The sequence below is a fragment of the Acanthaster planci genome, linkage group LG08, assembly GCF_054643075.1.
Source record: "Acanthaster planci isolate LZ-2023a linkage group LG08, COTS_SCS, whole genome shotgun sequence".
Classification (NCBI taxonomy): domain Eukaryota; kingdom Metazoa; phylum Echinodermata; class Asteroidea; order Valvatida; family Acanthasteridae; genus Acanthaster; species Acanthaster planci.
In genome coordinates this window covers 19,726,765-19,747,435 of record NC_141784.1, presented here as the reverse complement: position 1 = coordinate 19,747,435, position 20,671 = coordinate 19,726,765, and the positions used below count along the sequence as shown (strand labels likewise).

The 20,671-nt window shown below is 41.3% G+C and overlaps 2 protein-coding genes across 5 annotated transcripts; one reads left to right on the top strand and one right to left on the bottom strand.

The window, feature by feature from the left end:
* Positions 1-546: 546 nt before the first annotated feature.
* LOC110976541 (dipeptidyl peptidase 9-like) lies at positions 547-13,239 on the bottom strand. Of its 2 annotated transcripts, none has more exons than XM_022229904.2 (17): positions 13,171-13,239; positions 12,189-12,747; positions 11,251-11,419; positions 10,763-10,904; positions 10,513-10,616; positions 9,866-9,927; positions 9,341-9,441; positions 9,039-9,207; positions 8,550-8,682; positions 8,032-8,173; positions 7,506-7,590; positions 6,701-6,836; positions 5,961-6,256; positions 5,284-5,436; positions 4,804-4,946; positions 4,212-4,323; positions 547-3,703 (listed from the first exon to the last, which is right to left on the bottom strand). In XM_022229904.2, the coding sequence occupies exons 2-17, from the start codon at positions 12,693-12,695 to the stop codon at positions 3,611-3,613; spliced, it is 2,547 nt and encodes an 848-aa protein (XP_022085596.2). In that variant the 5' UTR covers positions 12,696-12,747; positions 13,171-13,239; the 3' UTR covers positions 547-3,610. The 2 variants fall into 2 exon arrangements, with proteins under 2 accessions (XP_022085596.2, XP_022085604.2); XM_022229912.2 differs by having other exon boundaries at positions 12,189-12,726; positions 13,171-13,232.
* A 326-nt stretch (positions 13,240-13,565) lies between these two features.
* On the top strand, positions 13,566-20,666 carry LOC110976007 (biogenesis of lysosome-related organelles complex 1 subunit 6-like). 3 transcript variants are annotated; one of them, XM_022228922.2, is made up of 6 exons: positions 13,566-13,718; positions 14,565-14,888; positions 15,267-15,408; positions 16,043-16,130; positions 16,882-16,968; positions 17,628-20,666. In XM_022228922.2, the coding sequence occupies exons 2-6, from the start codon at positions 14,615-14,617 to the stop codon at positions 17,751-17,753; spliced, it is 717 nt and encodes a 238-aa protein (XP_022084614.2). In that variant the 5' UTR covers positions 13,566-13,718; positions 14,565-14,614; the 3' UTR covers positions 17,754-20,666. The 3 variants fall into 3 exon arrangements, with proteins under 3 accessions (XP_022084614.2, XP_022084624.2, XP_022084605.2); XM_022228932.2 differs by having other exon boundaries at positions 13,568-13,718; positions 14,547-14,888; positions 15,270-15,408; XM_022228913.2 differs by having other exon boundaries at positions 13,568-13,718; positions 14,547-14,888.
* The last annotated feature ends 5 nt before the right edge of the window (positions 20,667-20,671 follow it).

Sequence of the window (20,671 nt, the reverse complement as noted above, 5' to 3'; positions counted from 1 at the left end):
TATTACGGGAAAACTGGTCTTTAAGTGGGACAAAAATTTCAGAGAAAAGAAAAAAGATGGCTGCATTTCCCACTTATTGTGGAGGCACTGTTTAGAAAAATACAAGCTCCACCAATCAGCACGGAGGAAAAAGAACACCATGTAATCAGGTGGTCCTTGTAAGACAATGGAAAAAAACAAGAAACACTAATTCTAAAAGGGGGCATTGTCAATGGCAAAATAAACACAATTTTCTTGGAAAAAGCTGGGGATTCTTGGCTGGTAAGGCCTGAAAAATACCACAGAGCTATAAAATAGAGTTCACAATTAATACCACTCCCAACAAAAAGGGGCAGAGGAAACACATATGTTGTGGACAGTTAGTCAGTCACTGCCTGGGGGTACCTCCTCTAGTTTGGTCAAAGTTTAGATAAATAATAAGCCCTTAAATTCATTGGAAAGTGCACTGATGCGTGATGCCCTAGACTGCTCTAGGGTTACCACCCCCTGGAGGGTTGTACAAGTCAAATGAACCGGGAACAAATTGCTACAAAAATTCATCAGGCCTTGGAGGTGTCCTGTCCTTCACTGTATAATCAGCAGTCTGGTGTCTTTATTTACACTCTGGGTATTATTACATTGCAAAGTTATCTCAACTGCATCCTTGGGTGGGTGGAGGTCAGATCTGTTATCGATTAATAGTGCTACCATTGTTATAAGGAGACTTGTATTTGAATAAAACATAAAGCAAATCACTTCAGAAGAATACACTCGATCCAAAGTGCTCACAAGTCACATGGGCATCCTCTGGTACTTTTATGGTACTGTTTATCACTGAGACATTAACACTTCACCCAAATCGAAGTCACAGGCTCTCGATGTTTCAATAAAGTTTAAATCAAGTTTCAATTTATTAAGTGACATGCTGGTATTAGGCATGGAGTTTTTAAAAACCTGTAAGTCTGAATATTGCTGTCATGTAGTCCTGTATTGTCTCACCAGGACAGAGGTACTTTACCCCTAGAAAGGCAAAGAAGAACTACATGTCAAGTAGCCCTTTTGCTTGATGGAAACTAAGACTAAAAAAAAATTACAGACTGAAGAGATATGCTGTGATACCCTCTCATAAGCTAGCCACATCTGAGCTGATGTTCTGGTCACGGTTATTATAGCAAAGAGTTAAACAAACCACAACAGGAAGTAATATACTTGAGATCAAGTACTGGTAACAATGCCCTAGCAACTTTGATCACACTTCGACCCTGGATGACCACACACGACTGTAGGACCTACTGCTATAAAGACCACAGCCTATACTTTTGCCATGCCTAATAGTTTAGTACCTCTTATCTGTCAAACTCAGTCCACGTCTAATATTATTTCAACAAGGAACTATCACTGTCCAGCGGTCCAATATTTACTCAACTTGACCACAGTCAGAGCCAAGCTTCCTGTGTTAAAAAGCTGCATTTGTGTATTTAGCAATTGTCAAACAAATCCACTGGAAGTTTACCAAGGTCTCAATGGTTAACTTTCAATTCAAGCAGACTTTCCCATAGCCATTATCGTGGCTTATGCGAGCCTACTGGGAACCAGCTTGAAATATGTGTGCATCTTGACAGATCACATTCTCTTATTTCTTTTCTAGCCTTTCTTTAGCCAAGCAAGATCTGTTTTGACCTTAAGGTTAGGACAGAACTTTCAAATCATACTCAAAGTCAGATTAAAAAACAAACTATAAATACAGAGAAATCAGAATTGTTACTGCAGCACACGGTTAGATTATTATAAATTGTAAGCAATGGAAATTGGGTAAAAACTTGAGGTAAAAAAACACAAACAAAACCAAAACAAGGATAAATACTGTGTTAAAAGTTTTCTGTCCATCCCAACCAAGATCTAAAATGATTTGCTCTCTCGCGATCAGGTAAATTTAACAGTTTAACTTACCCTTTTCGTTCTTTTCAAAAAATGATTACTAAAAAATCTTGCATGCCTGCTGTGTGCAATGCTTCACCTGATTGATGGAGAAAATCACATTCATTGCACAACACAATTAAGCGACATCAACTACTTGTCGTAAAATGAAATGTGATCTGCCAAAAAGTTTTCACGATAGTTTAAGGACATTTTTTGCTTTTACACCTACAATGCATAAAATCCACAGAGGCTTACCATAGAATCAGTGATATGTTTATAATGTACTGAAGACATTTATAGTTTCAAACATACTTTTTTTGGGCTTTTCCTTGACTGATGATGCTTATGGAGTACCAGAAAGCAATGAACCCTCTGGCTCAAAATCCTCTTGACCTAAAATTAGTTACACTTTCACTAAAGTTAAATTCACTTCTTTTCTTTTGTAAACAAACAGGTAAGTCATTATGATTTTTTCTCACACGGCGGATTAGAACAACTGAAATTTCACGAGTGCTTTTGGCTGTATTTATGCGCAAACACAATTTTCTTTCCTGTGTAAAATAAATTTCATTTTTTAAAATTTTATTTCATTAATGACTCTTTTTTACCCGAGCAGCCTAAAACAAACGACACAGCTTCGGTAAAGCTTCATGCTTCAGGGAACAGAACCAATAACTTGCTAGCACCGATCAGAAATGTACAAACACATGATGCCACAATCGCGTCAATTGTCATCACTGTATCCGTAATATCCAATATCACAGGCGATCCCTTCCAGATCAATATTCTTCCAACTGCTCAACCGTCATCCTTCCGTCCCTTCTTCAATACTGATGTTGGCTGAATACAGTGCCAGTGATTAATATCCAAACAGCATTAAGACAGAAGCATTTTTAGGCATTTCATAGACATTTCAACAGTTTACATTATGTACAAGTCTCGGTAAACAGTTTTATAATGTACCATTTTTTTTAAAAGATAACGATACCACAGCTCTCTTGAAACCCGTGAGTTAGTCTAGCTTCCTGTTACAAGTAGAAAAGGGAATTCAGAAAAGCCCTTAATACTCCAAATAAAACAGTTGGACAAAACGTAGAAGAAAAACTGTTAAAAAAAAAAGTACGGGTAACAGTTACAGCAGAACAAAGATCCAAGGTCTAATGTATGAGATTAGCAGGTCAGGACACCACCCTGAGTCAAACACTAAGTCACAAGCCTTCACACGTGTAGACAAGACCACCTCTTCCTATCCAACTGGTTGATGATTCCTTCCACAAGCCCAACAGAGAGAACCGATTTTTTGCACATTCACAGAAGGAACAAACGTCTCATTAGCGTTTTTTGGCCTATCTTCACTGCGAACCGATGGCAAAAATAATACTCTACAAATACTTTTAAAATTTCTTACATCTAAAAAAAAACACAGAAATGTCTCCCTCTTGGAGAAAAATCTCTTTCTGATAAAAAAACGTGTATCTTTCAGAAAGTAACCGGGAACCTCGTCATTTTTCCCCCTTGTTTTTGGTCAGGAAATGTACTTGGTTTCAGAGCCCAAAGTTGTTGATTTCTGTGTACAAAAAGCAGCATGGTGACAAACTGCATTAGTTGGGTCCTTGTGCTGTGATCCCTTCAGGCCTAGGGTTCCTCAAGCAAAGCATGTCCTTCAAGCCATCCTCCCCCTCAAGTTGTGTCCCCGCCCCCCTCCCCCTTGCTATAGGTGAGCCTGCAGCCAGCTTAGGAGCTGGGTCTCGTAATGTTCGCTGGCCTCCGGCCGGCGGATACCGTGACGCTCCCTTGGATAGATCTGCAGATGAAATTGGAGAATGCTGAATGTAAAAATATTAACTCAACGAAAGACTCCCAGTTTCTCAATATACTAGGTCTCAATATATAGTCAGAACCCAATCTGAACAGTTATGGCCTTTGTGCATGTGCTAAACAAGGGTGCCAAGGGTGCCAACTTGCGAAGACAATGTAAGTCACTGAATACCAAGGTCTGATATGTTGCCTGACAAATTGGTGTGCTTTGTGAGAATCCGCTGAGAACCAGTCACAAACACAACAGACTGCAAGACAGTTTGGCTGGAAACCGGCATTCGCTAAGCAAGTCCGTTCAAATGTTGAGCAGACTGAAGCCGAGATTACGACTCACTTTGTAGTCGGGACAGTTTGTCCTGCCTAGATTAGTTGATCCACTGAAAGACTGGTGTTGATGATTAGTGGACTTTCTTGCTGATGAGGCTGTGCACACCCAAAAGGCATGTAAACAAGCAAAACCAGACAGACTATGGAATTGCCCATCCACAACTTACTTGTAGTTGATATGGCTTGCAGTGCTTGATCAGCTCATCCACTAAGAGACTGGTGTGGACAAAGTGGACGTTCTCGTCGATGAGCCCGTGGACTATCAGCAGTCGGTTCTCTCTTTAAATGAAATAAAATAAAATGGTTCCCTGCAGACGTACTGACAAACATAGGCCGCAGCAAAGTTGAGTCCGTGAAAACCCTTCACAGCAGTGGGATTGTTCGAACAGTGGCGGGAGAGAAACTACAGTAAACGAAATTTTAGGTTAAGGGGTCATCGGTACGTTTATCAACAGCTGAACCCGATGTAACAGTAGGTCAATAAAGCCAGCGCATGTATTTATTTGAAAAAATATTTGGGAGGATTAAGACAAATAAACGAGGAATAGAGATGGTGCAGGTTCAAAGTAAGCATTAAAATCTGACATGTGACGTTTGAAGAAAGCCTCAACATGGCCAAATTATACCCCAATCTACACGTAAATGTTAACTGACTTTTGAAACTGTCAAACCCAAAGTACACAATCATATATCAAACAAACATCGCTACATAGGTTCCACCCTCTTCTCTTTTTCCCCACCCCCAGGCCTGCTACTTACTCATCAGGGAAGTTCCTGGCCATGTTGAGCACTGATCCCGCCGCGTAGCCTGCTGGGTTGTTGAGGGGCGTGTCCATGTATCGCTCAGTGTACCCAGTGTCGTACTCCCTCCAGCAGGTGACGGGTGCACCGGCTATAGCAAGCTGCCGTCAACGAAAAAAAAAAAAGCAACATCTGAATCATAGATCTTTCAATGACTTCTTACTGTACTCGGACAATGGGAAATACAATGGTATTTTCTAGGTATTGTCAAACCATGTTAAATTTCCTCAATTAGGAATTGCGTAGATGTGGGCAAAGTCTGCCTTGAGCCAATGTGGCCCACCAGGCAAGCATTTATCTCTAGTTTCAGAAGCACGAAACAACAATATTTCTAATCCCAGACACGTGAGGGTCATACTTGGTTGGGGTCATTAGCCCCATCGTCTGATATTATACTTCACCATCCAGAAGCACAACACAGGAAGGGTTGTCGCCCACCTTGAAGACGTCTGGTTTCTTGGCCAGGCCAACGAGTGAAAGGTAGCCCCCGTACGACCAACCGTGGATGGCCACCCGGGTCAGGTCTATGATGCCCGTCTTGGCCGCTATGTAGTGCAACCCTTCCACCTGGTCCTCTATCTCAATTGATCCCTGGAGACACACACAGGGAAGGGAAAAAATGACAAAATGATGAGGTCCTCTCTTTCTGAAATGCCAGCCTGGCGGCAACCAACACAATGACCAACTTTCAGAGTTGTAGCGAGTCACTAAGTTTTGTGACTCAAATCAAGTCGAGTCACTGTAATGTAGTGACTCAAGATGAGTCATTAGACAATAAGGTTGAGTTGAGTCAAGTATTAAGATCAAGTTAATGCGAGTCACAGATATTGGAGCACAATACAACAAATACGATAAGAGAGAAAGTACAAAAAAAGCAAGTCCTCACAACTGATTTATACACAGCTTCTGTGGACAAACTGCAAACTGAGGACCTACTGCCAAAGGCAACTCTTCAGTTTGTTCATCCTCAATGCAATGAGGCCCAATTGTCCTCTGCAACTTTATAATTCTTCACCATCTGTGATCTGAGGACCCCGTGCCTTCTGTAATTCTTTAATTCTCAGCCATCTGTGGTCCGAGGACCTTGTGTCTTCAATTACGCACAATCCACTCACCAGCTGGTTCTTGAGCACCCCTTCAAACTTGAGCCCCCTGCGGGAGGACCCCCGGCTGTCCACCACCACAACAGCGTAGCCCAGCGAGGCCAGTGTCTGCAGTCGCAGCAGTCGTATCCCCTTGTAGGAGTTGGTGACCAGTTGGATCTGGGGGCCGCCGTAGACGAAGAGCACCGTCGGGTGGGGCCGGCTGGGGTCTGTGGAGTGGGGACGGTACAGGAGGCCGTACATCGCCTCGCCGGTGGCTGCACTGGTGTAGGAAAACAGCTCTGGAGGGATGCAGGTGGCCGGGGCAGCTAAAAAAAGAAGAAAAGTTCTCGGTTTCACCTGAATGCAAAAAACTGTAAACAAGTTAAGCAGTGCAGTTATCAGAGGGGCAGTGTCTTGTGGTCCAGAGACTGTCGGGTTGAAGAAAAGATCCTTTGATTTCAAAGCAATGGAAGATTTAGAAAGCATTAGGGCTATGGTCAAGCCCGTTACGAGTCAACATTGGGTCCTAAGCCATGACAGAAACTGAATTGAATTAACTGTGAAAGATGCGTTCCTTTGTCATTCTTCATTCTGTCCCCTGTGACAGGTCGTTAAGTGAAATTGGGAAAGGACTTGTGAAGGGATTTGTGACTGGTCTTGTGGTGGGCTTGACTACTTAGCCCTAGAGAGAGATACAACTCCTGCCCAATAGTTTACTGAAGCATAAGGAGATCCTATCTGAACAGACACGGGAGGCAAGGACATCGTACCTGATGCCGGCAGCAATGAGCACACGGGCTTGGCCTCCATGCCCAGCGGCTGGGAGCCCATCATTGACAGGCGAAAGATGCTGCTGAACGGCGGTGTAGTGAGGCTGCTCAGGACACATGCCATGTATCTCTGGTCCTGTGGAGACAAGTTACTCAAATTGAAAAAAAAAATCTGGTTCCTCAATACCCAGGACACAGCACTTCAATCCGCAAACCAAACTCAAGGTGTTTTTTAATACAAAAAGCTGCCTTTTCATCAATCAAACTGGTCCCAAGAGTACCCAAAAAAAAGGAATTTGTATACACAGGTCAGGCAAAATTGACTATTAAAGAAATACTGGCCTTATCCACAAGTCAGCCATATTGAATTGAAAGTGAGATTAATTTATTATTTTGGCACCTAAGACTAAAATGAAGCGCTGAAATAAATCTTCATTACAAATTAATGTCACTTTAATATGATGACGACGAATGCAAAATTTGTGATTAATCATATCTAAATGTTTTAAGCCACATTTTAAAAAAAAAAAAGGGAAAATGAGGCCTGGAACCCACATAGTCTGGTACCACCCAATTTAACAGATTACACTGAATAGGATTCTGGGAACACTACCAAAATGGCTTCCCCATGAATAACATCTCTTACGTCTAATTTCACTAGTATCGTCTTAGAAGCTTTTCCAGTCTCCCTCATTTAGGGGAAGGAAAACACGTGAAAATTCTGAGATCGGTTTCAAACTGAAACACAGAAATCATAACATTGGGACCCATATTGGAAAATAAGGTTTGGGCCGCTAATTCTTACCGGACTGAGAACCACTGTTTGCACGTTGTAGCCAAGCTCCGTTAGCCTGACAGGTGGACTGGGGTTACGGTAGGAAACGACGTACCTGAAATGAACCAAAAGCACGGTGATGAGCCAAGCTGAAAATAACCAAACTGATGGGAAGTTTGGGGGATAAAAATTGTTTTGTGATCCTTAACCTTTTGACAACACGACAACGGTGCTTTGAACATGTCTGAGAGCGTTCAAAAGTTCCAGGTCTCTACGGGGATTCTTGAAATGAGATTGGAGGGGAATTACAAGGACATGCAGCAAATATATACTCATCCAACACCCCTTAAACAATTCCCTCAAAGTTTCTGAAACTGCGAATTAAAGTAAACAACACTACCAGTGACCAAGTTTCAGCGTATTTTGGGTATAATTTTTAATAAATATCTATAAATTTATATATCGATTTCTGGGCACATATTTGCTAAGCAGAGACAGAGTGAATAGCCAAAATTTCCCCTCTACACCGTTATTGTTTCCTCTTTGCTATACTCACATGTGTTCTTCCAAGGGTGTGTCATGCAGGGCTTTGTAGTAGACCAGCTGACTGATCTCGTCCACCCACAACTGTTGACCGATGACCTCTCCCTTGCCGGAGGTCAACATTTTGTACTGCAGGATAGCCGGCTTCAGGTTTCCTAAAATCGTAACAAATGCAGTCATTGGCCATGTGCGCAAAAGGAATCACATTCACTTTGTCTGCGATGTGCATAACGCTAAAGGGCTCATGTGGTATATTTCTATAGTCCTTGTAAAGGCACATCTGTGCCTATTTTTAACTTTGTTTTTCAAGGATATTTCCTTTTTTGCCATCTCACGGCCATTTAAGTGTCTTTTGGTATTTACACTTCGTTAATTTGCATATTTATGAGCAAAAAAGTGATGTCATATCAAGACAAAGTCATAGTGTAGTAGTCCTTTGTATTTGAGGTGGCCGTTATTATTTGAAAGAAAATGATGATAACTGAGGTTTTTAAAAAGTTTTCAGAGATTTGTTTGGTCTAGCACCCTGACCTGGTATAGCACCAGGCTGTTGGAGAGCCGAGGTGATGAAGTACAACTGCCGGATACCGGTTGCTTCACTGGCCCACAGGAAGCTGATTTCACCTGGCAATGTTTGGGGGAAGAAATGAATGGCGTCGTGCACCTGGCGAAAAGAACAGAAACAAAAAGAGGAATGAAAAACTGGATCATTTGGCAGGGTAATTTTGTGAGCTCCAACTCATGAGCTCACAAATTGTGGGCAAAATGGTGGCCGAAATTTGACCTATATTGATCGTTCACAGAAAAAATACACTTGTCCAATTTTATAGGGCAAGGCCACTCTTAAATCAATCAACGAAATTCCCTATTCACACTTTGTTTTTGTTCATAGCGTATTTCAAATAGGCTTGATCAAGTTATTTGACTTCTGTTTAAAAAATCTATGTTTTTTAAGATGTGGGACAGGCAGGCCACTTATTTTCTTACAATGCAATTTATTATTATTTTTTCTCAACTTACATTTATCCAGAGATCGGAGTGTTCCTCGTATAGCACCCTGATTAACGACTCGGAGCCGTCGCTCGATTCCCTCATCTCGGCGTCGCTGCAGACAGGAAGGAAGGACTGGAGAGGGATGAGGATGACGGCTGTACTCTGCTGGTTGCGATTCAGGAGCTGGGCCCACATGCTGTGAGACAAGGTCAAAGAAGTCAGGACGCCAGACACACAGTATAAACTTTACGTTTTCTTTATGGCACTTGGGGGCAGTGCATGGCTATCACTAATGCTGAAGAGTGCCCTCTGTGGGTCCAACAACTTACTTGTTTCCGTCTGGTGTCCAGCCTACTCGCACTATGTATTCCAGCCAGGGAAAATGTTTAGTCAGTGGCTCACTCAGTTGCTTGTCAGTCACATCAACAATCTAATAAAAAAAAATGAATAATGAACACAAATAAAAAAAAGATTCTGCAGTCCTAACAACGTGCAATGATTGCTTATTTAGAGGTGCAAACCAGACTCGGAGCATGAAACAAGGAAGTAATTTCAATGCAAAGCGGCTCTACACATGTGGTCCCAGCCAGATCACACAACACACAAAAACATACTGTGTTCCTTTCCTTAGTGATGAAATTGAAGTAATGTGTCATGCTCAGGAACATAACGTGCCACAGAGGACACCTTCTTTTCTCACAGCCTCGGTTTTGCCAAAGATGGCACTGTGGCTGGCCACCAGTACCAACATAGAACAATTCAGAAAGAATTAACAATCTTTAATGGAATCATCTCCCTTTTAAATTTAACTGAGTTAAGCAAAACCTCTCCTCTTCATTGCAAAAATGCCCTACCTTGCCTTCTGTGTCCACTGAGAACTCCACCAATTTCAGGATGACTTTGGAATTTGTCGTACCTGTGTTAAGGAAACGGGCATTTAAATAAATAAAAGATACTGGCCCTGTAGGTAAAGTATTTTACGTGGGAAAGCTGACATTTTGAACAAAAAGCCACATAAATATTGACTTCCTGGATAATGAAACAGTTTTTTTCTTATTTCTGTGCAATATACGGTACTGCATTTTTATCTGAACATTCTCAAAAAAAAAACCACCTCCTAAAAACTAATTAACATCAAAGTTATCCCGCATTTTCATAGCAAATTTTCTGCTTGAACAGTTTGGTAAATAAAGTTGGTGATCATGTCTTGCATTGCTGTCAGTCCAAATCTTTGAGAACTGCTACTTGTCCGCCCATCCCACAAAGAACCGAGCCCTGCCCCCGAAGTGGATACAGCCATTTGAAACAAGATATGGGACGGAGAGAACCCCCCCGCCTTTGTAGTGGTCATTGTTTGATCGGAATCTCAGGAATTCTTTACAGACTTCTAGGGGGGATGTGTTAGGTAACAATAGTCTAGAGTGTGTATAGGGATTGGACAGGTAAGGGGGGTACCCCTCCGTCCCATATCTTGCCTGGTATAGATACAGCCTAGACATACCTGAGCGAGGGTACCTGTAATCATCCACGCCGTGTTCGCCATAGGACGAGTTGACAATGTGGAGGATCTCAACCTCGGACTCGTCAACTTCCTCATACAAAATCCTACCCAATTAATCCCCCCAAAAAGAGAAAACTGTCCTCGTTGAGACCAACCATCTGATAATACAGCATTCGACTATTCCAATACAGTACATGAATTGAAAAGGCTTTGAAAGTTTTTTTGGTTGCAGGCTTGACCTTTTCTTTACCTGAAAGTGGTTTTCCCAGTGCCCGGGACCAAGTCTGTGGGCTGCGGTTGCCACCAGTAGCCGGTGTAGCGGTCAAACTCTTCCTGGACGATGTAAGTGGCCACGCCCGCTGACTTGGGATCCTTGGCGATGTTCTGCAAACCTGGGGACAAGGTTAATTAATAAAAAAAATTCTAGTCATTAGGTCTGGAAATGCAGATCTTCTGAACAGCAGAAATATTGTGGAAAATTACTATCCCAAGAAAACAAAAACTGAAAATAAAAGCACAAATATTTGCAAGAAACACTAAATGCTAGTTTAATACTTCAAATTATGAAGCTCAGTGTGAGCAAAGCTCTATCTAAAACCTAAACTATGACGTGCAAGCCTGGTAAAACACTTAAAACTTTGCCTTTGTCTCACAGAAATTTTGTCGGCCTCTGGAGGACTGCAGTTGTCGGATTTTTATTTTGCCTAGTTTTTAGACTCAATCTGGGCCAGGGCACACCTTTGTGGGCAAAGGTCAACCTCTTCTCTTCACCGGTGTTCGTGTTGGTCACCCACAGGTCACTGTTGTTGATGAAAGACACCAGGCCGCTGTTGAAGGGACAGAACTTGGGGTCCATCCGCACCCCCTGGCATTGGCTGACCACCTCGCGGGGGAACACCGGCTGGTTCTGCACACCAAGAATGATCGAGGACTCAATTCATCGAAAACAAAGGGGAACCACCACATAGAACAGAGAATTTCTGTCCACAGAAAAACACTGGGTACAAATGTAAATGTAAATATTAACTACATGAAAGAAAAAAAATGGAAGAGCGTGACGAACTGGTGATGCTGAGAATCACTTCTTCCATTTACCATGGAACAAATGCACAGACGCCAAGAAATTTAGCACACTAGAGGTCTGACCCTCTGCCAGATATCAACGGTGTACAAACATACATCTTTACGCTCATGACCAATGATCTCATACGGTACATTTAAATATTAATAATCGTAACACACATTTATTTTCCACTTAGTAAGGTACATGTAGCGCAATTCTGCAACCAGAATTTGAAGCCGTTACTGAACTGGCACAACGCTTGTGGACAGGTGGCATGCACGCGTTGCATGTCTTAATTGCCAAATGTGCGGGCACGATAGGCTTAAAACTGTGCGTGAGTGTACTGCTGCCGTGATTATGGTGTCTCCTAGGATTGGTCTGTAAATCGTTTAGCCAAAAAACTGAGCTCTGTTCTATGCAGTATTCTGCACTCAGAGGAGTGTTTCATTTTTTCACGTGATCGACGATGGATCCATATTCTTCAAGCTGGTGCACGTAACAAGGAAAGGTCACAGGTGAACAGATATTGCCTGAAGTTGGATTTGGGAGAATATTAAGAAGCTTTGTGGCAAAAATATCTACAGAGTTAGAGTTGAGATAAGCAACACTGTACCGTTAACATTGGATCGTGGCACGTGAAAAGACTGCCGTTTGCTGGGAATAAGAACTTTCCCGACTCCGGATCAAATTCGTACGTGGTGATACCGTACATTCCCAGTCTTTTCCTCTCACGGAGAAGCTGTTCCTCCTTTGAAAATCCCATGTGGTTCAGCCCCCGGAAGGGGACCAACAATGGGTTCCACGGTAGTTGCTCCACCGGGACCGTGTCTGCTGCTAGCCCGGCGTCGTCCGGCAGGTCCGAGTACAGCAACGTGTTCTCTCGGTTGCCGGGTGGAACTCCCAGGAAGTAGAGGCGGGTCCGGACCCCCTCAACCGTCTGCACAGTCTGGAAGGTGAACTCGGATGGCACGCGGTTGCTGAGCGTGGTCTGAAGGCGCCGCGTGGCCTTGACTGTGCAGTGGAGATCGTACCAGCTGCGCTTGATTTCCGAACGGGAGGAGTGTTGAGGCTGCGATAGGGCCGAGTCGGGCATGGAGGTCGCCGTTGGCCCGGTCGCCATGGCTTATTACTGTCTGGACGATGAGCAAAGCCTTGAATATCAAAAGTAAAGTCTATCGGGAAGGCAAAATCAAAGATGTTACTGAAAATATTTTTTTCAAATGTGTACTTGTTCTTTGCTACAACTTTGCCTTTTGCTGGGAAATCTATGAATGAATGGGACACGAATGAGAGCAATAAAGAGACATGAGTTTGCCTAACTTCAAAGGAAAGGTAAATCAATAAATCATTTTCCGATTATCCAAATCAAATTTTATTAAAACCTTGCTCTTTTAAGACCAAACTGTCAACATGTAGGGTGATTTGACAAGCGGACAGTGACAAGTCAAAGACGTTTGTGGTCGTTTTTCATACACTAGCCTCCGTGTCAGGAACACAGTTGTCTTTAAGATATCTAGCATCAACTCAAGTTAGTAAGACTACAAGATACGATACAGAAATTGTGTGAAAGTACACATTACAATTAAAAAAATTACCTTTTTAATATCACCACAGATCCTGATCACAACCTACTTCTTCCTTTTTGCTGCCGGTCTTCTTTTGATTGAGGGCGCTATAACGATATCGCAAAGAAAAGAGATCCTCCATTTTCTAAATTTACTTTTCACCCACATCGGCTACCTTACTCTAGAACAACTGTTTGTTGATATAACGATTGTATAGACTGAAAGCTACGTTAAGAATACGTTTTGAATATTTAATATCAGTAAATGAACAAAACATTGCTTGGCAAAAAAGTACATGGTCTGGGGGACAAATTAATTAAGCTGGTGTCTAAAGCCGATAAATCTAGGAATCTGAGGTTTGATAAATAGTGACGTTCAGCTGACTCCAACCAGTCTGGTGCTTACACGAAGGCTCTAGATTACTATCATATATTTACTTGCAGGGTCAACAACCAGATCTCCCGTAGGTTTTATTTTAACCTGCTAAACATTCAAGGTGGTGGTGCAGGAACGCAGCTAAAACGCAATTTCTTCTTGTGCTTTCATTCAAGAAAATTGAGAAATGTGAAGAAATACTTGTAAGTACAAGCATGGTACATATGCTACAAGCAGCATCACTATCACATTCGTGCATTTCACTTGACTTTAACTTGAACTTGAAGTTTCTGGTCACTAGGGACATGACCTGATCATGGCGGAGTAACGTTAGTATAGTGTATGGAAATGTTACAATTTTCTGCGGCGCCTTCCATTTTGGCGCAGTTTGTGTCAGTGCAGTTCACTTTATTTTCCACCTTATATTACTCTATAGAAACAGTTTCATGTAGCCTTTGCCTGCTGCAGCCCCGTGAGAAAGAAATTAATCATTACTTAAATAGTTCATTAGTAATTTACTTTTATATTTGTGCATCAACAACAAGGCTCAGCAGGGGGAGGGAGGAGTTTGGACCATCAGGCATCATGTTGGCTATAACATCCGTGACCATATATAATCACCAGTTCCCTAATTTCGCTACCTAAATGACACTGAATTTTGGTCATGTTGGTAGCCTAAGGCTAAGATTTCAGTGGCAAAATTAGTGACCTGATGTCTCTGTTGCTTCTAGCTTGGTTGGAAAACTAGGCCTAGTAGAAGCCCATGGAAAAATAAAGTAATTTTTTACATTGGTCATTTTCATATTATCATGATGATATATCTTTGGAAAACCTATTCCTAGATCTACAGGGTCCATCATCACACCGTACGTGCTCTGACGAATTACAGGATTCATTGGAGTGTGGCATAACTACAAACCATGTAGTTCTAGGTGTAGGCAAAACCAGCAAATCATCACAGATTGACAGGCACGAAGCATGACTAGTCTGTGTATCTTCAACCCTGCTTACGTGCCATTTTTAACTTCCAGATATCTCAACTCCCATAGCTTTTATTCTAACGTGATATCAACATCTGTCTCCATGACGAGGAGAAGCCATGGATGAAAGCAAGCCTTCGCCTCCCGCGTCTACAGCATGTGATGAAGCGTGCCTCAAGGATACAGGAGGTGACACTTCACCATCAGGAAAAGGACCGAACGGCCAATCAGCAAAGAGAAGCAGCACGAACCAGAACAATGAAACGATGACCACAAAGGACTCTGGAAAAAATAAGCCAAGGGAAGACGTGGTGGGAGAACTATGCAAAGATGGAATTACAGAAGCAGAAGATAAAAACTCTGAAGAGACAGTCCATCCATTAAATGAACCAGGTACACATCTAGTTTAGAAGCGACATTTACACGTACATATATATACAGTCTTTTTGTGTTGAACCCTTTAACACTGCTCTAAATCTGCCGAAATCCTGGCTGTGATTAGTGTTCTGATTTCGTTTGAGGCGGTTCAGTTTTGATGTAACATTTTACTTTGATAGCCAAATGTTTAACGCCAGATTGTGCCCATTCTTCTTCCTGTAGCATCAAAATTTGAAATAGAAAGCTACATAATTCCTAAAGATGGCAGTGGCTAATGTTTCGAACTTTACATCTCACAAAGTATTTAATGCAGTTGTGAAGTGGTTGTAAGTTTAGGATAAGACTCATCATTGACATGTTCACAACATGTTTCCCTGACGTCATTTCTTGCAGAAGGAAAGGTAACGAAGCCAGCAGCGCCTGAACAAGACGTCTTGCCAGTTGACGACAGCATCATCGAGAAGCTTACCATGGGCTTTCTTCAGACCTTCCTTCCCCAAGCAGAGTACTCCAATGCAGTCCTGGACGAACTCATGTGAGTGACTTGACTTGAAGGCTTAGTTCTTGAACTCAAATGAAGGAAATGATTACCAGCGAGCCCGATTGTCCCAAACCCCAAAGTTGGAACTTTGGATAGTCTCAGAAAAAAGATTAAGGGTGCACGAAGACATTGGAAAGGACACGAAGGGGCACTATGCCACACCGAGATACTTAATGATGAGTACCAAAATCGCTGCAGTTTGTTCAAGGTATGAAGCAGTTGGTGAACATTGGATAGGTTTTCCAGACTTAACCAACGAGACGGTGTCGTGTAGGATAGTCAACATCAGCAGCGTAAAGTGAGATGTTTGGAGCTAGCCCCAAAGAAGAATGCCCCTGTTGGATCTCGGGGTAACTGATGGGTTAAATTCTGATGCACTGCCAAAAAAAAAAAAGGTTTCTCATTTTGACAGATGTTGCACACTTGCATTGAAGATTTCAGGCCCATGTGCTGTGTGGGGTCCGGGTTAATCTGCTGGCTGTTCTTGAGCCGAGAAAGTTTGACGAGGGGTGCTCAGTTTGTTACTTCTGTTTGTGCCTTGGGAATTTGCAAGTAGGCAGACTACTTTGCAAATGATTTCCCGTCGGTGTCATTTGGGTACTTAGTTCCCCTTGTGTTTGCCTGGCAGGAGAAATCAGCGAGTTCTGATCGAAACATTGGAGCAGGAGAACGCCAAATTCAAGGAGAACAAGATGATGTCAGAGCTTTCCGAACTGGTTTGTCAATTTTTTTTTTTTTTTTGACGTGCAGAATTTCTCAACCCTGTTTCCATCATTCAGTAAACGAATCCTTCACCGGAGTCAGGTTAGCATCAGATTTTCTTTCTTTCTTTCGACCAAGACATTTTTTCTTCAAAATCTCCCTAAATCCATGAAATTCCACACTGCGCAGTAACCCAATCGTGAATTCATTATACTTGTGCATAGTTTAAGAACCAAGTCAATTGGAAAGCAATGGTGCTAAACCATACAAATCCAGTTGTCTGATTAGGAAGGCATGTTTGATATTTTTGATGACACTTCTCCCGTTTTAATCAGACGTGGATCAGGTTTCCCAGCATCGACAGCAACGGTATCACCACTTTTTATAATACAGATTATTTATTAAAATTAAACCTCTCCTTTCGTCCATCTGTTTTCAATTATGTTGTAAGAATCCACTCCCATCGGCATGCAAGTAAATGCGCGTTTGACATGGAGCACGCTGAGTACGCCTAACTAATTTGTTCTGGCATGTATGCTCATTGTGTACAAGCAGAACCTGTCTTTCTTTTCGCCGATTGGAGGCGCACTTCAGCTCGGGGGGCGGTTTGCCCCATGGAGTCTGTTTTGGTCCTAGTCTTAGTTCTTAGCAAAAATCTAAAAGTTCTTTTCCTAGGAGTCCCCTATTCCCCAGTCCTTCTATTATTCCGAGTACTGAAAGATATCTTTGCTAAAGTCTTCTTGATTGTTTTCAAACTCTTTTCAGATGACAGAGGCCAAAAAATATCACAGCAAGTTGGTCCACTTGCGGAAAGAGATGATGTCCCTTCATGATAAGTCAACCAAATTGAAGGTACGCCCCCTCCAAAAAAATAAATAAATAAGTGAAGTTGGCGAGAAGAAGAGAAAAAAACTCTTTCAGATCTTCACATATTAATATCCCAATATTTTGAAAGCATCTTTCAGATGAAAAATAAGGCGAGCAATTTTACTCAAGCTCAAATGTCATTGAAATTTTCTGTTTCGAATTTGTCCGTCCTTGAAGTGTGGATTGTTCTTGCTTTCACTCTGCATGCACCAAATCCAATTGTCCTTTAAATCTCTGCTGTGGGTACAATTGTTCACACAGTCTGGAAATTAGGTCAATCAATCAAAGATATATCTGTGTCCAGAATTGGCCTTATTTACTAGTCGGCCATTATTTAATTGAAAGCGAGGTTAACTTTTTGGTTTATTTTAGCACCCAAGACTAAAAATGAACGCACTGAAATAAAGCTTCGTTTACAAATTCATGTCATTTATGTTGATTGTAAAATTGAAGATTTGTGATTTATCATATGGAAAACTTTGAAGTCACATTTTGAATAAAAATGAAAGTGAGGCATGGAATCCCAAATAGTCTGGCACCACTCCTTGCAACAGATTACAGTGAATGGGACAGTTTAAGGGAACATGGTCAAAATGGCTTCCTTGTGAATAACATCTATTGTGCCTCCCCTTTTTTTTTTGTAGAAGAGAGCAGTCAAGCTGCAGCACCACAAGATGAAGCTGAACCTGCAGAAGGAGCAGCAGCGGGAACGGGAGATGGAGCAGGAGAAACACCTCATTGCCAAGCCCGCCACCAAGAAAACTCCTTGAAAGAGGACACGACAGTAGTGTCACAGACCCACCAAGGCCATGTCTCGAGATTTGCTTCTGGAGCTATGGCTACGTCTCTGTGTATTTTCCATTGTGCAAAGACTTAGACCTAGCTCTAGACAACAGATTAAGATAGAAATTGGTGAAGCAGAGAAAAATCATTGCTTAGCAGAAAGAGGCTACCAGCCAGAGTGTCGTGCATTTTGTGTATCTTGCGACTGGTTCCCCGCTGATTTTTTTGAGCATGTAAATTGGCTAAGTGGCTAAGCAACTCTGAAATTACTGCATCGGGATCTCTTTGAAAAAAGCAGTGCCTTATGTATAAAGCTCCTACACGTTGCCAAGATAGATGAGGGTTGATCGTTTGGAGGTTTTTGTCAAGCACATCCTTGCCATAATAGCTGTGGATGCTCTCAAAAGGACCGGGAAACAAATCTTTAATTTCAGTTGTCTTTAAAAAGATTTCACGAATCCTGTAGAATGGGTCCAGTTTGGATGAGAATGATGTAAATTTACAGAGGAAAGTCGCTGAAAGTACAAAGACGTCTTCTGTTGGTTGATGTTTGATCTGCAACAGGCCTGATCTGTAACAACGTTAACGACGTCTTTAAATCAAGGAGAGCAATTTGGAAAAGATCAGTTTGTGCTTGCTCACACTCAGCTGAGAGAGAAAACACAAATTGTGGTTTGTTTGGTGGGAAAACTGAATCATTTCAAAAAAATATTTTTAGATTAATACTCAGGGTATGATTAAAGTTACTTTGCATTGGGGTGTTCTAGTTCCCTAAACGCTATCAAAATGTAACGTAGTAACGTCTACCACCAGACATCAGTATTTTATGTTACGTGAGCATTTTTTAGAAGTTGGTGCTGGGATTTTTTAAAGACAAATTTTAGAGGAGGACAGAAAAAAATTATTTTCTGTAGTCTCAAGAAAAACAAGGGTCTTCGAGGGAAGAATACAAAACCATTTTTTTTCCCGAAAACAACAGAACAAAAGAGGTATCCTTATCCACTGACACTAGTCGTCAAGGACCAAAGGTTACAAAATTGAAATCAGAGACTTTGCCGTTAGTCGGTCTGCGGAGCTAAAAAATGATTTTCCTTTTTTTTTTTAAAGATCTATTTTGGTTAATTGTTGTTCAGTGGATCTGAGACTTCTCAAAAAGAGAATTTTTATATTTTTTCCAGTTCTGAATCGGTAAGGTAGGCAGATCCGAGCACCAAGTTAAGGAAAAAAAAACTCTCGCCTTATTTAAAAATTCAACATAATGGTGGATGGGCCTTCTTGTCTCTCTACCATATTGTAATCGATTGAGGCATGCTATCAGAGCTAAAAATGTGAAGGCAAGTTTGGTTTTCTAGGTAATGGCGGAAAAGTCGCCAAAATCGTTCTGAAGTCCGCAGAACGTGTGAAAAAGGCTTTGCTATTCTCACATGCAGAATATTGCTGGCCACTTTATCCAGCAGAAATAGTGCAGAAAGTTTGAGGAACTAATCAATGGTCGCTCACAGACACTGTGATTGTTTTTCATTCTGTATCAAAGATACAGATAGATATACAGTGGAACACTGTTATGACAAGGACCTTGGGACTTCACAAATTACCCTTTTATAATAGTTACCTTGCATTGTCAGTAATGGAAAATGAAGAAAAACAAAGATTTGGGGCCTAAAATTGTCCCTGTCCTAAATTTGATCTTGTGTTAACTGTGCTCTTCTTATCTAGTTCGACTAGATCTTTTCTCCTCCGTTATGTCTACGGTTAGGTGCTGAGAAATCCTTCACAATTAGCGGCTCCAACTTTGTTTGCACACCGCAAACAAAGTCGAGGCTGGGAAATTACATGACTTGTTCTTCAAATTTACCTTTATGCTCATCCAAACACCAGTCCTTGTTTTCAGGTAAATTTTTGGTTAAGTTTTTAACGAGTGTCAGAACTTTTGTACATTTTTGAGACCCTGCAAGCACTGTATGCTCAACACTTTTGAAAGTTTACTTTTTCATTGCATATTTCCTGATTTGTCAAAAGAGGGAAGCTTTTATTTGGAGTATCAAAGCTTCACCGAGTGAAAAAAGCATCGCTGTAGTAAGTATTGAAGGTTGAATTACCCCAGATTTGAGTAGAAGTTAGGTAAGATGGGTTCTCTTGAAAGAAAATAATGCTGCACTATTGAATATTACTACTAGAAAGGTTTGACATCCTATGAAAATGCTTGCCTTTTGACTGTCCCAGAAAACATAAAAGGACAATATCACAGTTTATTTGCCCATGTAATCAACAGTAGGATTAAGCCCGCTGGTATTTTGCTGATTTTAACAAACCTCATGATAAGTACTTCTTAAGAGTCAGCTACATTCATTGCTCTTTCTTTTTTTTAATTTTTACTCTGTCGTATTTGGTTTATTTTATGATGAATATTAAATTTGCATAAATTGTCGTTTATTGTTCTTAAAAGTACAAGAAATATTTAAACAGATTATTTATGACACAGAGATAGTTTCATTCTTTGTTAAATGGTGATAAGGTTTTTTTCTTAGCAGAGTGAGGCGTTCATTTTTTGTTTTGCAACAAAACAGATTTGGAAATTTGTTAATTTAACTGCTTATGGAACTATGCATTCCAAAAATAAAAGTTGTCCTTTGAAAGTGTGGATGAGTGTTAATTCAAGTAACCAACGATACAATGTAAAAACCTCATCTGTGAAATAGTTCAATATACATGTACATGTACGTTTATTATTGCATATTTATGAAATCATTACAATTCCAGATTTTTCTGATTTCAGATTTTTTCTTTTGTCAAAACAAAACCTGAGGCAATTTATGGTGACGAGGGGAAAAGGTGTGTGCTCATTTCGACAATGTTGCAAATAAGTCTGAATAAAACTAAAGTTGACGTTCTTACTCTTACTTGT

Coding starts and splice junctions, on each gene's coding strand:
- LOC110976541 (XM_022229904.2), bottom strand. CDS start 12,695: ATGGCGACCGGGCCAACGGCGACCTCCATGCCCGACTCGGCCCTATCG. Junction 9,208..9,340: donor TGGACACCAGACGGAAACAA/GTAAGTTGTTGG, acceptor CTTGTCTCACAG/CATGTGGGCCCAGCTCCTGA. Junction 6,837..7,505: donor AAACAGTGGTTCTCAGTCCG/GTAAGAATTAGC, acceptor TTGTCTCCACAG/GACCAGAGATACATGGCATG.
- LOC110976007 (XM_022228922.2), top strand. CDS start 14,615: ATGGATGAAAGCAAGCCTTCGCCTCCCGCGTCTACAGCATGTGATGAA. Junction 14,889..15,266: donor CCATCCATTAAATGAACCAG/GTACACATCTAG, acceptor CATTTCTTGCAG/AAGGAAAGGTAACGAAGCCA. Junction 16,131..16,881: donor TGTCAGAGCTTTCCGAACTG/GTTTGTCAATTT, acceptor AACTCTTTTCAG/ATGACAGAGGCCAAAAAATA.